The following is a 17469-nucleotide window of genomic DNA, read 5'->3' on the forward strand; positions in this document are numbered from 1 at the left end:
GGACACATCCCCTAGCGGCTGGGACCCATGTTCTGCAGTGCCTCGGCAATGCCCACCAGCCAATGGGACAAGCTCCGCAGCGCCTCGGCCATTCCCAGCTGAGGGCGGGACATATCCCGCAGAACCCCATCAAGGTTGGCCTGGTACTGGGTGACATGCCTCAGTGAGGCAGACATACTGCTGAGACCCTCAGCCATGGGATTCATTGGACACATTCACTAAAGGTGCAGACGTCATGCACCAGGCTCTCCACTGTGGTCACCACCCTAGCAATGTTGGTCTTGGTACCACTCATTGCCGGCACCATCTCCTGCGTCCGTAGCCTCTGGGACTCCTCCAATTGGCATTGGATCTGCTGGAGTGACACTGACATCTCCCTCTGAACATTCAGGATGGTCTCTATTGACCCCATCAGCTCCGGGTAACTGTTCCACAGGCTCAGCATCAGGCTAGAACCCAGCTGGGTCCAGGGATTCAGCAGACCTCCAATTGCTGTCTCGCCTGGGGGTTCCTGCCTCCACCAGATGTACATCAGCAGCAGTGTGCCTCAGAAGCCTGATGACCAACATTTCCCACTAATCACTACTCATGTTGGATAGGTCCTCTGGGTGGAATCTGGTGGTCCCTTACCTCTGCGGTATCTGCCAGCCTACACGTTGGTGACCGCCCTGCCCTCGGCACCCCAGTCACCTCCAGGGCCTGCTCCTCAAAGGAGGTGAGGATTCTCAAATCCAGCACCCCACCGCCGTCCTGGACCCTCTCCAACCGATTATGGGAGAGCTTCTCCTGAGGGGACACAGAGATGGCATCATTAGCCACATGGGTGGGTCACAGTTGTTGTGGGGGGGGGGGGTGAAGGGAGGATTGAAGGGTTGGGTGGAGGGAGTGCTGAAGGGGGAGGGGGATGGAGGAACGATTGGAGGTCACCTGGGGAGGTTGGGTGTATCTACTTATTGAATCATAGAATTTACAGTGCAGAGGGAGGCCATTCGGCCCATCGTGTCTGCACTGGTCCTTGGAAAGAGCACCCTGCTTAATCCCAGCTAACCGTTGTTTGGACACAAAGGGCAATTTAGCATGGCCAATCCTCCTAACCTGCACATCTTTGGACTGTGGGAAGAAATCAGAGCACCGGGAAGAAAGCCATGCAGAGGACATGCAGACTCCACATAGACAGTGACCCAATCCGGGAATCGAGCGCAGTTCCCTGGCACTGTGAAGAAACAGTGCTTTCCACTGTGCTACCGTGCCACCCTCTCTGGCTGCCACTGGTGTAGGTCATTGGATATTTTTCCAGAGAATCGCGCCCCAAGAATTTCCTTTGGAGTGTGAACCTAAAGATGCTTCAAGACCAGCTCTTCAGAGGTCGGGGCACCATTTTTAAAGGGCGCTCCAATTTGAATGTTAAGTTGAAGGTCTCCGCCCTCCCCCTAACCAGTGCACATCCCGACCCCCGCAGACATAGAACATACAGTGCAGGAGGCCATTCGGCCCATCGAGTGCACCGATTCACTTTAAACCCTCACTTCCACCCTATCCCCGTAACCCAATAACCCCTCCTAACCTTTTTGGACATTTAGGGCAATTTAGCATGGCCAATCCACCTAACCTGCACATCTTTGGACTGTGGGAGGAAACCGGAGCACCCGGAGGAAACCCACGCAGATACGAGGAGAACCTGCAGACTCTGCACAGACAATGACCCAAGCTGGGAATTGAACCTCGGACCTCGGCGCTGTGAAGCAACTGTGCTAACCACTGTGCTACCGTGCTACATGGGCAATACCCCCCAATCTTGACCTCGGAAGGGCACCTTCCCCCGTCACTAAATTTTCGGGTCACCCCCAATAACTACGTGGACATTAGGGTGACTAGCCACCACAACCCATCCGCCCTCACCGGCAATCGGGGCAGTAGGACCCTCCCAATTGAGCAATACCTCGTTATGGGGTCGGCTGAGGCCCCTCCACCTTAGGGACTCCCTTCAGGCCCAGCCCCTGGTCAGTGCCACCCTGGCAGTGCCAATCTTTTTTGGAAACTGCGCTGGTTCGAGCGGTCAATCCCGGGAGCTGGGGGAATCTGGCTAAAACCTGGAAAAGCATATTTAAAATAGTCTAAAAAGTCATTTAAATATGTTTACCTGGCTCAGGCCCAGCAAGGGCATGAAGTAGATTGCGTGCAGTGCTGCGGGCTGGGAGCATCATGCTCAGTTCGATCTCCAGGGCGAACCTCATTTAGAGGGTCGGCGGGATTCTCCAATAACGGGGCTATGTCCCCACGCCTGCAAAAATATGCACGCGAATCACTCTGGACTTACCAGGAGAACGTCCAGCATGATTCTCCTATCTGGAGGGGGCTAGCAGGGTCCCGGAGTGCTCCTCGCAGCTCCAGCTGCCAATACGGGGACCTGCACATCCGGTCGGGGGTCCACGCATGCGCATGGCGGCGGCCTGTGCTGGCCCCCCCCGTGCGACATGGCCGACCCACACACAAGAAGATAGGCCTCCCCCAGATCATGCACGCCCGCAGATCGTGGCCCCCGATCAATAGCCTGGCCATCCTGGAGGCCCCCCCTGGTGAATGATCCCCCTGCCCCCCACCAGGGCGGCCACGGACTGAGTCCGCAGCCGCCACGCCGAGCCCGCCGAGTGGAACCATGAGAGAACCACGCCGGCGGGAACTCGGCCAGCTGCACTTGGAGAATTTCCACGGGGACCTCTTTCAATGGCCCCCGACCAGCGCTGCATCGACCGCACACGCCCAATTGCCGGAGATTCTCCGGGGACCAGAGAATCACGGGCGTGGTGTCGGACCGATCTTGGATTTGACGCCCATTCTCCGCCCGTGCGCTGAGCGCGATTTCGGCGCAGCGGCTCAGAGAATCCCGCCTAGGGTCTCTCCCTCTGTTCTCCGAAAATAGCGGGAGGTGTGCCAGGTGCAACACATTTGGTGGGGCGGGGTGGGGGGAATCATGCCCATCAATTCAGTTTCACTCTCTACAGATGCTGTGTGACCACTGAGTATTTCCAGTATTTTCTGTTTTTATTTCTGCATTTTGCCAATTTGTGAATTACTTTATTTGCTTTAGACAATGGACCACTCCCGAAAATCTGCTTCAATGCCCGTTTCTCAAAAAACCGGCCACGGACATCAAAGGAACATTTTCCGGCGGTGGGGGGTGGGGGAGCCTTCACTGACCCCATAGTGTGATATCACTCTCTGACTTTCTCTGGTTTCCTGTAGAGAACTACATTTTGCTCCTCACCCATCAACAACATGGCTGAAATTGAATTTTACAGCACTGGGGTATTTCACACTTTACACAATGTACACAGTGGAGCCCAGCACACCAAACCAGGTTAGTTTGAATTCTTCCATCCCTCGAATTTGTTGCACTGCCCCTCCCTATCCATGGTAACTTCCTTGGTTAGAAAACCAAAGATGATTAGTTTTTGGAAATTACTAAAACTACTGTAAAGCAAATTTGGACAATGTAAAAATGAAGGTTTCCCTTCCCTTCTAAGATTGCAGATTCTTGGCAAGAGGCCAATTCAGGTTTGGACTCAAATTCTTGGCCAGGATTTTCCCGGTCCCACCTGCCAGGGGACCGAAAATTCCCACCTCAAGTCACCAGACCTTTTGCGGGTTCATTAAACTTTCTGTCCCGTCCGCAAGGATTCTGCAGTAGAAAGGGTTGGAAAATCCCGTCTCCAGTTAAGAATTATGGGGTTCCAAAACAAGAACAACTAAAAACATTTACAGATTCCCCAAAACATTTACATTAAATACAGATTTGGTATTAAAGGTGAGCGAGTTCCCATAGTTTATTTGATAGCACTTGTTACAATCTCATATTTAGTGTGATGGTGCTGAACGATTAATATATAGGTCATTACTAATTACAAAACCAAACATGTCCAGATGCAGAATATCAATTGGAACAATGAAAAAATTGAGAAGAATTCATTTAATTTCTGAAAATGATGTAATCAATTGAATGGGCTCCAGACATGTGGCATGGGAATATTAAAATTGAAAGTTCCAGGCACAGGCAATAGATATTCAACAATTTTAGTTGTTTAATCTTTGAAACTGCAATATTTTTAACAACGGGGGGTTTAATCCCCACTTGGAACAATAAATCATGCTGCTGTATAAGTGGCCAACAGTATGAAAACTAATTAAAGTCTTTGATTTTAATGGGGGTCAGAGCTACAAATATTTTCTTCTAACTTATTTTGGCAACGGTAATGACAGCTGGATAGGAAAATATGGAGTGGTATGATTGGCAAATCACTTACATCATCATTTCCTGTTTCTTTTTCCCATTCAAGCCATGCTGTCATGCAGATGTGCCATTATAATAGTGAAGGTCCCTTGGAAATTCAGAGCTAGTCATTAGATAAGTTCTACTTCACAGGAAGGATCAATATAGTTAAAACTTGATTTTTGTTTTACAAACTCAGCATTGAAACTTTATAGAATTGCACAGCATTTCTGTGGACATCAATTCAATTCCGAGTTAATAACTGCTGTCAATGGAACATGAGAGTTTGGAAGAAGTGCAACTGTCTGGGTGTGTCCTAGTTGGCCAGCTAACAAAAACCGATCAGCATTTTATTTTGTCAAAGTCATTCTAAGCAATGAATGTCCAATAATTCAGCCTTTTGTGCTGTCAAGTCTTTTTTTTTATATTCAAGACCAAAAATTGTTTTCTCTCTAGGATGCCCTTAAAGCGATAATGGAAAAAACAAAAATCAATTTGTTTCCTTGGCAACAAGCAAGCCTTATTCTGAGTCTTATTAACTCTAAGATTGTGTACATTATGCTCCCAGTCTCAGTCTTTCTTCAGATAAACCTAATCTTGCTCAGCACACAATAGTGATAAATTGTTCATGTCGGCTAATCTCACTATGCTACTTACCTATAAAGTATGTCGACAGGTCAGAGATTACCTTTCTACAGCCCTTTCCAATTTACTGCTGTGCGGCAAATGGATTATCAACACACTGATGTGAATGTTAATCACTGTTACTCTTACAAACAAATGTCAGGCATGTTATTTATCACAGAATAATGAACTTAAAGCAGATACAGCCTACTCACACCACCAAGATGTCACAAGGACAACTCTAATTCAGCTTTAAAAGCTGGGAGGGCGATAGTATAATGCTGAAGTTTAGAGAAAAAAGGTCTGAAATACTCCCATACCTAACTCGATTCATTATAAATTGTGGAATCAACTTCCATCAATACAAGCGTATTAAGTTTTATCATCATTCTCCCAAATAAAACAAGCATTCGGTTCAAAGGAGTTGCAACAAGGGAAACTCTTCAATATGCTCTGATATTGCTGAAAAGTGAGACATGCTGCCAAAGATTTTCCTCTTGAACTCATCAGGACAGATTCGCAAGAATACCAAATCTCAAAAGGGAACAACAATTTATACTGCACAAGAAGAAAGTATAGATTGGTTGGCAAGTGGACTCCAATTGGTCGAGGTGTTGTCATGGAGAATATCCCAGGGAATAGTTAACTGCTGCTTTTGATTAAACTCAAATCATACAAGTCAACTCTTGTCAAGGGAATGAACTGGGAATGGTTGTTCCCCAAGCTATTGTTTTGTTGAGAAAGTACAATGTGTGGACATGTTCTTTCTGTTTGCAACGAACAGGACGCGGTGTGTGAATACATGTAGCTTCCAGCAGGTGCACATGTGCCACACTGTGAGCCCAACTAATAACCTTAAATTGGTTTTCAGTGTAATTTGGAACAAAATCAGGATTGTTTAGCTTGCGTTGTCGAATAGTGGAATCACATTTAATGTTGGATATTATGGATGGAATTTTTCATTCTCTGCATCAAGTGCTGGCTGAGGTGAGAAAATCCAGCTTGCAGCTCACAGACTGTTTTTCGCTCTAAATAGTCCAGCACTCTGTGCAGAAAAAATATGGAATGTGGCACATGCCCCCATGGAGCCCTCCAGAAGGCCTTCCCGGCACTATGTTCAGCACCCTGGCACTAACTCGGAACTGCCCCCGGCATTATCTCCTGGCAGTGCAATGGGTAAGGTACAGACCATAACCAACCAGCCCATTCTTGCAAAACTCAAAATACAGCATGTAACATTATATGTGGTTTCACAAATGGACACTATTTGCTAAATAGTCCAGTGTGCTAAGAATTATTCTGATAACTAATTTAAGATTGTTAGTCAAGCTCGTAGTGTATCACATTTGTGTATAGTGGAAGCTACATATATTAATACACAGGGCTCTGTTGTTTTCAGACAGAAAGAACATATACACACATTGCACCTGTTTCAGCTAAACAAAATAAGTGACAGCCATTCGCTGCTTCATTCCCCAGAGAAATGCCTTGACCAAGGGCCAAGCTGCCTCGTTTACATTTCAAACAATGATACACAGTTAACTGTCAGTTACTATCACCTTGTGCATTTTCCATGGCAATAGCTCTACCAATCAGAGTCCATTTGCAAACCAAACCAATCAACACTCTTTTCTCATAGGGTATAAATTGTTGTTTTCCCCTTATATTGGTATTCTTGTGAAATGTTCTGATGAGTGCAAGCCATTCTGATGCGTGTAAAACAAAAAGCTTTGACATGTCTCTTTTTTTCCGCAGTACTCAAGTTCTGCAATACCAAACAATTATTTCTATGCCCTAATATACTACAATTTTGAATTGTAACACAAAATCCATATTGTGGCCTCAAAAATAATAAGGAAATCTGCAATGGTTAGTGACATGCAGATCTCAAGATGATTGTCACTCTACTAGAGGCATTCATTTAAAAAAGAATTGTTACATGAAATGATACAAGGAATGCAACATGAAATGCAGCATGAAAAGTCTGCATAACCCATTTTTCATTTCACTCGAAAATAGGCTATAATTAGACATTCTCTCCTTCCTGTTGACTCTGCTGGGGTTGATTTCACAGGCACCAATCACCTTTTAGTACCCTGCCAAAATTCCAGAATTCATGTGAGTCTTGATAGTGTCATTCATCATGCTGTTGGACAAGCCAAACCTGACCCTGTCTTATGTGATATCCACAAACGTATCCTTCAGTAAATGCCTGTTATCAGGAGTGTGAATCACACCTGTTTTTCTTTCCCTAACAAAGAGCACTGAAATGTATAGTGGTACACCAGTGATCACAATGGCTGAGGTCGTCTCTTTGCACTTTAGTCAGTGTTGAATCTGGCATTGGTTTGTATGACTGCACAGTTTTGGTGAACCATTGACAAAGGCCAGCACAATAACACAGTGGTTAGCATTGTTGTTTCACAGCACCAGGGACCCAAGTTCGATTCCCGGCTTGGGTCACTGTCTGTGCGAAGTTTGCATGTTCTCCCAGTGTGTGCGTGGTTTTCCTCCGGGTGCTCCGGTTTCCCCCCACAAGTCCCGAAAGACGTGCTTTAGATGAATTGGACATTTTGAATTCTCCCTCAGTGTAGCCGAAGAGATGCAAGAGTGTGGCTGCTAGGGGCCTTTCACAGTAACTTCATTGCAGTGTTAATGTAAGCCTACTTATGATAATAATAAAGATTATTATTGTTATTATGTCCTAAACAAATATTCTAGATTCTTACATTGTAATCTGTATGTGGGAGTGATGGGATTGTTCACTGGTCAAGCATACAACGTATTTACACTGATTGTGGCTTATGAATAATGAAACGTTTGTACTTGGGAGAGGGTTTAAAAGATTAGGAACGGACACTTTACATGGGAAAGTTTTGGACTCACTATAAATCCAAGTTTTCAGATACTCAGTTAAAATATATACTGCAACATTCATGTGCTTCCTTTTCCCTTGGTTCATCTCCACTTTTAGAAGCGGATAAAAACATTTAATCATTCAGAGCAGCTACTGATAAACAATTCCACATGGATCCAGGGAAAGTAAAGAAGAGTACATTGGTTATAAGCAGTGTCACTGTTCAAAGCACTTGACAAAGGACCTTATAGAATGCAGAATTTAGATACATTCTGTTTAAGGACAGGCATGTAATATTTCCACTGATGACTGTATAATAATATCTTGGAGAAGATAAATTACGCTTTTCAGAATGACATCAGGGTAGCCCACTTTCCATGGGTACCAAGGTCAGAGATTAGAAAACATGAGTGTCTCCCCTTGAGCCCTCTCATGAAGGCAAACAACCTGGAGGTTAAGAGAGTAGAAAGAGAATCACATTGCTTCACGTTTAGCACCATTCTCTCCCAGAGCCCAAGGACCAAGATAAAAATGCCTCTTGCCACACACAGTTTCTGAAAACTGGTATGCTGTTAATGTTTTCAAAATATTCTAAGAAAACTCAATTTCATTAGTTCCGAGAAACATTTAAACATGTTGTTGGTTTAGGAACATCAAAAAATTCAGCAACATGTAGTTATATCAATTTTTTACTCTTACTCACCAAATATTTATTTTGTACACAACATCATTTTCTAACACAGGCCACAGATGTTAAACAACGTTATCATCACCCTGCTTGGAATAAGGTTGCACAATGCAACACAGCTATTGTCCAATCATGTGTTAATTTAGAGAACAATAATTGACCTTGTCAGTATTTGAAACTAAGATTGAAATTTAGCAATATTGTGATACAATTGTGCAAAACAGTATTTTACACTATGATAAGAAGAAATAGTGTTGTGTTGTACAGTAGCAACTTGGCTTTCAGTTCCATTTACCTCAAGAACATAAATTGCAGTGCTCATGCATAATAAACTTGGATAATTGCCATATTAGAGAAGTGTTGTATGACACAGATAAATTTAAGTCTAATAAACTGTGTTCAATTTTATGTAATTTTCTTAGTTTAGAATTTTTAATAACGGATATTAACAGCAGACATTCTAGACTGTTAAACACATTCATCTTCAGAAATTGGGCCGTTTGACAATCAGGGGGAAAACAAACATTGTTGCAAAAGGTTGTACAATAAGAGGATGAAATCTGCTTTTGAGAAGAAAACTATACCATGGACCTTTTATGTATTATGCCGTTAGACTGGATTTTATGGCAACAACTGGTATTATGTGGCATCTTGAACATCATAAAAAAAATCCCCAAGTGCTTCAGAGGTGTCCCTTCAAACCAACTGAACTTCATAAGGAGGTATTAAGACAGATGATAAAACATTTTGACAGACATTTTTTTAAGGAATGTCTCAAAGGAGAGAGAGGGAAGGGAACTTTGGGGGGAAACTGCAAAGCCTTTGGACTAGAGAGCTAAACATACAGCCACCAGTGGAGCAGTATTAAAATCTGGGATGCACAGGAGGCCGGTAATGAAGGAGTGCAGAGATCTCAAAGGTTTGTATGGCTGGAGATGTCAGAGATAGGGTGGGGTGAGGCCATGGAGGATATCAACATTTAATTGAACCAAAAGGAAACCGAACATCTTTGAATATGTTTCAAAAAAGCTTTAGGTACTGTGCAAGGGGAAGCTCTATTAAAGGCCCCTATCTTTACCTCAACAAAGCAAACCCTCCTGTACATGGGTGAAATTTCCATTTTGTGTGCTCGACTACATTTAAGGATCCATGCAACCAGGAGTGTGGATCAAGGGTCAAGTGATGCCCAATGAAGGCATTTTCTCAATTGCTCAATAAAAGCTTTTAGCTGGATTGTGATCAGCCAATGTACTCATTGGCTTGTACTCAGATTTTAGTGAGAGGGCTCCTGCTGGTTCCAAACTGATCGCAGCCTAGGTCCCATACGCACACACACACGTCAATAAAGTTTATATGGTGGTCTTACCTCATGCCGGAACAACAATACCAAACATTTGGTGAATTCATCATTAACACACTGGAACCTGTCCACTGTGTTATCTACTAAATATTTAGCTAGGGCACAGGTGTGACATCATGATGCAGAATAGTAATAGTAACTTATCTAGCTTAGATAACTGGCAGAGTCACTTTCATTGTTATATTCAGCTGAGCAGACAGTTGGTTTATTTCTAACCAAAGGCAAAATGGTTAATGAGGAGAAAGTTGGAAACAAAAATGTACAAGACAAATATATATTTTCGGTTCTTACCAGAAACTGTTAATCTGTCAAAGCAAAAAGAAAGTCCATAATATTGCTGGATGTTCTTTAATAAACAGCATCACATTTTTGCCGTGGAATCAGCACGCTTGTCTTCTCGAAAGCTAGTTATTAACAAGTGTACCTGTTACAAAACATTTAAGTCCAGGAAAGGCCTCTTTCCCAATGTAGCCGTACAATGTTCTCTATACCTGTGAAAGTATGGTGTAGATGGTAGATGATACTGTACCTGATTGGCTCTGGTGGTGGTCATGGGGTCGGATGGAGAGGACTTGGTGGTAGTTGGGGAGGATGGCAATGTCTGGGAATAAAGCAATTCAGGAGGAAATCACCAACCTTAAGCCTTATACTGAACAATCCTATGCAATAAATTCCAAACAGTCCAAGGTAGCTTACTTTGGCTAATATTTTAGGCATTATTTCCATAATTATTTATCCACAGCCACCTCATGCCAATGAAGGATGGATGAGATTTACGATGAAGACCTGGTGTCAAGAGAAATATTGTGTTTTTTTCAATAAATTTCAAATTATGATGCCATTGTGATAATCCAATTTTTCCAATTATTGCTGTCCACCGTAGCAAATGCGGAACAGTTACATAGCTATTTGCGCATGAACAAACATTATGAATAAATTTTGAGCAAATTGTTTATGTTTGAACAACAGTTCTCTGTACACATTTCAGGTAAAACTAATATTCTAAATCTACAACTCCACTGGAGTCATAATTGCAATACAAGACTTTATATCAATTTATATTTTTAGTAAATGTCATATATACCATGCTAACAGTTCAAGGAATTTAGGATATCATCTCCCCCAGGACTGTTTATTAGCCTGGTGAGACTTTCCTTGGTACTGAGTCTAATATTGATTCTATATAAAATATCCCGTAAAGATGACTGCATAATAAAAAAGATTTGCATTAAAGTTGAACACATTGAAACATGGTATAAACAGATTGTATTGCAAATCAGTGTGCCATGCCAAATGAAGATATTCAAATTTGTGAATTAGTCTTGAGAAATTAGTTGAAGTCAGGGAATAATTGATTAGCGATAATCTAGTATTCCAAAATATATTTTGAGATTTAAAACTCAAAATAGGATTAAATGCCTGGTACCTTATTCTACATTTCAGAGTCACTTTAAGTTTGGAAAAATGTCAGCGTCAGTCTATCTGATTTTCTCAGAAATCTGCGTCTTCATTTTTTATTTGCCACTTTTGGTATGTTTTTCCTGAATTGCAAAAATGTTATTCGAAAGGTTTAAAGGAAGACTGTCTGCAAAGAAAATCCTGTTTAGTGAACTCTGTAATTGGGAAATAACTTTTTTGAATCTCTCTTACACTCTACTGAATATGTTAAATCTGTCAACATTTCCACATGGAGGATTTGCACATTTTAATTAGTCAGGCAGCTTTGCCTTAGGTGTAGCCAACCACCAAATATGAATTGGAGTTTGTGCAGTATTCAGATAGAGGATTAAAAAAAAAGTTCCATGAATAGGTTTCCTCCGGGTGCTCCGGTTTCCTCCCACAGTCCAAAGATGTGCGGGTTAGGTGGATTGGCCATGCTAAATTGCCCGTAGTGTCCTAATAAAAAAGTAAGGTTAAGGGGGGGTTGTTGGGTTACGGGTATAAGGTGGATATGTGGGTTTGAGTAGGGTGATCATGGCTCGGCACAACATCGAGGGCCGAAGGGCCTGTTCTGTGCTGTACTGTTCTATGTTTCTATGTTTCTAATACTTTTGTGTACAGAACCACTCCGAAAAGTGGTATTTGTGCATTCGGAGTTTCACCTGCTAAGGCTGCTCTACTGACAGGACTTTGTTTTTTACAAGAGGGTGAGTGAAAGAGACAGCAAAAGGAGTTGACCATAAACAGCATGGGCGACTCAACTGTTCTCTCGCCTATTTCTATACAGGCAGTGAAGCTATTTCAGCATCACTCACATGTAAAATAAAAGAGAATGGAAAAAATAAGATGAACAAGACAAGATTGAGAAATGTAATTTAAATAAGAGAATATTGAAAACAAAGGAAGAAATAAATGTACCTGGCTTTAAGAAAAAGGTTATTTCAGCAAAAGTTTTCAAATCATAGAGGCAGATTTCAACACAGACAAAAATTTTTATGTGAGAAATAAACATTCAACTAATATAGAAAACTTCTACCGTAAGGAACTACAGAGAGTCGTGACAGACATAGATACATAGAAGATAGGAGCAGGAGGAGGCCTTTTGGCCCTTCGAACCTGCTCTGCCATTTATCAAGATCATGGCTGATCATCCAACTCAATAGCCTAATCCTGCTATTTCCCCATAACCTTTCATCCCATTCGCCTCAAGTGCAATATCTAGCCGCCTCTTGAATATATTCAGTGTTTTAGCATCAACTACTTCCTGTGGTAATGAATTCCACAGGCTCACCACCCTTTGGGTGAAGAAGTGTCTCCTTATCTCTGTCCGAAATGGTTTACCCTGAATCCTCAGACTGTGACCCCTGGTTCTGGACACACCCACCATTGGGAACATCTTCCCAGCATCTACCCTGTCTAGTCCTTTTAGAATTTTATAAGTCTCCATGAGAACCCCCTCACTCTTCTGAACTCCAGCAAGAACAATCCTAACCTAGTCAATTTCTCCTCATATGACAGTCCTGCCATCCCTGGAACCAGTCTGGTAAATCTTTGTTGCAGTCCCGCGAGAGCAAGAACATCCTTCCTCAGAAAAGGAGACAAAAACTGCACACAATATTCTGTGTGTGGCCTCACCAAGCCCCTGTATAATTGCAACAACACATTCCTATTTCTATATTCAAAACCTCTCGCAATGAAGGCCAACATACCATTATCCTCCTTTACCGCCTGCTGCACCTGCATGCTTACCTTTAGCGACTGGTGTACAAAGACACCCAGGACCCGCTGCACACTCCCCTCTCCCAATTTACAACCATTCAGGTAGTAATCTGTCTTCCTGTTTTTGCTTCCAAAGTGAATAACCTCACACTTATCCAATTATGCTGCATCTCTCACTGATTTGCCCACTCACCCAACCTGTCCAGATCATTCTGTAGGATCTCTGCATCCTTGTTCAAGTTCACCCCCCCCCCCCCCCCCCACCCAACTTGGTATCATGTGCAAACTTTGAGATGTTACATTTTGTTCCCTCATCCAAATCATCAATATATATTGTGAATAGCTGGGGTACCAGCACCAATCCCTGAGGCTCCCCACTAGTTACTCCCTGCCAAATTGACAAGGACCTATTAATTCCTACACTTTGTTTCCTCTCTGCCAACCAGTTTTCTATCCACCTCAATACACTTTCCCCAATCCCAATGCGCTTTAATCTTGCACAATAATCTCTTATGCGGGACTTTGCCAAACACATTCTGATGTGCAAATATAACATATCGATTGGCTCCCCCTTGTCAACTATACTCATTACATCTGCAAGATTTCCCCTTCATAAATCCATGCTGACTGACTGATCCTGCACTGCTTTCTAAATGTTCCGCTATAAAGTCCTTGATAATGGATTCAAGAATTTTTCCCACTACTGATGTTCGGCTTATTGGTCTATAATTCCATTTTCCCTCTACCTCCCTTTTTCAATATTGGAGTGACTTTAGCTACCCTCCAATCTGCAGGGACTTTTGCAGAGTCTATAGAATCCCGGAAGATGACCACCAATGCAGCTACTATTTCCAGAGCCACCATCTTAAGAACTCTGGGATGCAGATTCTCAGGCCCTGTGGATTAATCCGGCTTCAATCCCATCAATTTTACCAGCACCATTTCTCTGCTCATATTGATCTCCCTCAGTTTTTCCCTCTCACTAAACCTTTCATTCTCCTTCATTTCTGGTATCTGATTTGTGTCCTCTTATGTGAAGACAGAGCCAAAGTATGTATTCAATTGCTCAGCCATGTCTTTGTCCCTTATTATGCATTCCCCTGTTTCTGTCTGTAAGGGGCCTACTTTTGTCTTTATCAATCTCTTTCTCTTCACCTAACTATAGAAACTCTTAGCGTCAGTTCCTGCATGCTTACTTTCGTACTGTATTTTCCCCTTCTTAATCAATCTCTTGGGCCTTCTTTGCTGAATTCTAAACTGTTCCCAATCCCTAGACCTATTATTTTTCTTAGCCAACCTGTATGCTTCTTCCTTGGATCAGATACTATTTCTAATTTCCTTTGTAAGCCATGGATTGTCCCTCTTACCCATTTTGCTTTTGTGCCAGACAGGAGTGAACAGGCAGCCCAGTCCATCACGTGAAACCACCTGCCCTCCACTGACTCTGTCTACACCTCCCGTTGAGTTGGGAAAGCGGGCAGCAGAATCAAAGACCCTTGCCAACCGTGTTATTCTCTCCTTCAGCCTCTTCCATTGGGCAGGAGAGTCTGAGAAAACAGATACAAAAACTGCTTCCGACTCCTGAATGACCTTCTTATGGACTGAACTAATCTCTCCACACTACTGAGTAGTACTACACTCCTTATCCTTCACCGATATCTGTGTTGATGTATTTACACTGTGTATCAATTGTATGTCCGATGTTTCTTCATGTATGGAATGATCTGTCTGGACTGTACGCAGAACAATAATTTTCACTGCACCTCAGTACATGTGACAATAAACCCAAATCCAAATCCTGTGCTCCGATGAGGAGACAGAGCTTTAATGGGTTGGTATGCTGGCAATTCAGCATGGGGCAGAGACAGTTTTCAGTGATCAGTTAGACTGTATGAGCACCATTCTCAAATAAGAGCTGTTTGTATTTTGATCATAGAACTTACAGTACATAAGGAGGCCATTCAGCCCATCGAGTCTGTACCTGCTCTTGGAAAGAGCACCCTACTTAAGCCCACACCTCCACCCTATCCCGGTAACCCAATAACCCCACCTAACCGAAGCGAAATTTATCATGGCCAATCCACCTAACCTGCACATCTTTGGACTGTGGGAGGAAACCGGAGCACTCGGAGGAAACCCACGCCGACACGGGGAGAACATGCAGACTCCACACAGACCGCGACCCTAGCCAGGAATCGAACCTGGGACCCTTAAGCTGAGAAGCAACAGTGCTAACCACTGTGCTACTGTGATGGCAGCAGCAGCATTTGTGGCATTTGTGCAAATCTTTGTATTGCAAACATTCCTTTACCTGTTTGTCTACCCAGTTTTTCACTTAACCCTCCCAATTGTCAGTGATTCTCCCCGAGTGGAACATGAGACCCTCAAGCACTGCTGCAAAAAAACTGGGAGAAAGAAATGCATTGTACTTGCAGTTTGTGCCTACTTCCCCGCTAGTCAGCTTTGAAACTTGGCAACTTAAAAAGTATCACAGATCAATTTTCTCTTCATACTGATAATATTCCACATGAATGCCAAAACTCAGATAATGCCATCTGAATTCATATTTCATGAAAATAGCTACTTAAGTTTCTGCTGTAGAAAAAAAATAAGGACTGAGGTCCAAAGTTTGTTGGAGGGAACAAATACTTCATTTTTTTTTTCAAAGATCAACATGTAGAAATGGACATACCCATTTTGCATTCTGACTGCATCTTCAGGATCCCCAAGTTAAAGATAAGGGGCGGGATTCTGAATCCCCGGGGGTGCGGCGCGAATCCCGCCCCGCAGCTCCGAAGCCGGCTGTCGTATTCTCCGGCGCCAGTTCTCAGGCGGGGGCGCCACACCGGTCAGGGGCCATTGGCAGCTGCCCCCCGGCAATTCTCCGGGCCCTGATGGGCCGAGCAGCCGTTGGTTTCTGGCCAGTCCCGCCGGCGTGGATTAGACATGGTTCCACACAGCGGAACCTGGCTGGTAGGCCGACTGGTGCAGTCCTCGGGCGTGGGGGGGGGGGGGGGGGGGGGGGAATGGGGGGATAGGGCCCCTGGGGGGGACCCTACGGTGGCCTGGCCCGCGAACAATCTGCAGGCGGGCCTGTGCCATGGGGGCACTCCTTCCATCCGTGCCGAACCCTGTTGGGCTCCGCCATGACCGGCGTGGAGAAGACACCCCCTGTGCATGCTCCAGAATACGCCGGCCAGTGTGCGCATATGCTAAACCACGGCGGCGGTTCTGCGCATGCACTAACTCGCGCAATCCCTTCGGTGCTGGCTGGTGCGGCGCCAACCCCTCCGGCGCCGGCCTAGCCCCCGGAAGAACGGAGAATTGCGCAACTTCCGGTTGGCCCGACCCCGGTGTGGTTCACGCCATTCTGAGACCTAACTCCATATTCCCACCTTTGAAATGAAATGAAATGAAATGAAAATCGCTTATTGTCACGAGTAAGCTTCAATGAAGTTACTGTGAAAAGCCCCTAGTCGCCACATTCCGGCGCCTGTCCGGGGAGGCTGGTACGGGAATCGAACCGTGCTGCTGGCCTGCTTGGTATGCTTTAAAAGCCAGCAATTTAGCCGAGTGAGCTAAACCAGCCCCAAAGACCATCGGTTAACAAAAATCAATCAATCTCCGATTTAAAATTAATATCCGATTTATCATTAATTGCCATTTGTGGAGCAGCATTCTACTATCACTCCTCATTCTAAATGTTACACTATGCCCTCTAGTCCTCCAACCCAGCAGAAATAGCTTCTCTCTATCTACCCTCTCTGTTTTCCTTAAAATTTTAAAAACCCTGATCAAACTCGACAATAATCTTCTAAATTCAAAGGATTAAAACCCTAGTTTGTATAATCTCTCCTTGTAATTCGCCGATTGCGGTGAATCCCGCCCATTAGCAGTGGTCCAGACGACCTGGTGGGATAACTTTAGTCAAGTTACTTTTCCCCGCCCCTGTTTCATATCAACAATGAATCTGGAAATTTTGCTTACAATATGAATGTAAACCTAGTGCAGAATTTGTTGGTTTTACCACTTCCAATGGACACCAGCTTTAATTCAGAGCTATGCACCAAGCACAGCTGTGCTCGCGAGGCAGAGATATAAAACTCTATTGGAGGCTATGTTCTTCCTAAAAGTAACTGTCTTCTGGACAGAGCTACTGGTAGCAATTCTCTTGACTATTCAGGAGACGGAGGATGAAACTCACATACGCTGCAGGGAGAAAAGTAGAGCCCTTGCAGCTACATACTTCCTTCAGCTGCTTGTGGGCAGTTGTCCAGTTCTTGAAACATCTTGCACATACAAACCATGATAAATACAATTAATTACAGGGGAACTATCTTTTAGAATGTAAATGCAATAATATTTGTATTTGAGCAAATTTCACAGGTTTAAACACCCAGCCAGAGTTTGCAAACCTACAGCTGCAGCTATTCCTGTGTCTATGAGTCTGTCACCAGTATGAGGGAGATGGAATGTCAGTTCAGGTCCCACACTGTATAAAAGTTCTCTTTAAG

The 17469-nt window shown here is 43.8% G+C and overlaps 1 protein-coding gene across 2 annotated transcripts in view; it reads right to left on the reverse strand.

Annotated features, from left to right (window-relative positions):
• LOC119957963 (RNA-binding protein Nova-1) overlaps positions 1–17469 on the reverse strand; it is a 363953-nt gene that overhangs the window by 76248 nt on the left and 270236 nt on the right. Inside the window, exon 4 of one of the 2 annotated variants that reach the window (XM_038786202.1) lies at positions 10326–10397. The exons of the other annotated variant lie outside the window; for it this stretch is intronic. Within the exon in view, the coding sequence (XP_038642130.1) occupies positions 10326–10397 (72 nt within the window). The remainder of the gene's footprint in view (positions 1–10325; positions 10398–17469) is intronic. 2 annotated transcript variants of the gene reach the window in all.

This window comes from Scyliorhinus canicula, chromosome 2 (assembly GCF_902713615.1).
Source record: "Scyliorhinus canicula chromosome 2, sScyCan1.1, whole genome shotgun sequence".
Taxonomy (NCBI): Eukaryota; Metazoa; Chordata; class Chondrichthyes; order Carcharhiniformes; family Scyliorhinidae; genus Scyliorhinus; species Scyliorhinus canicula.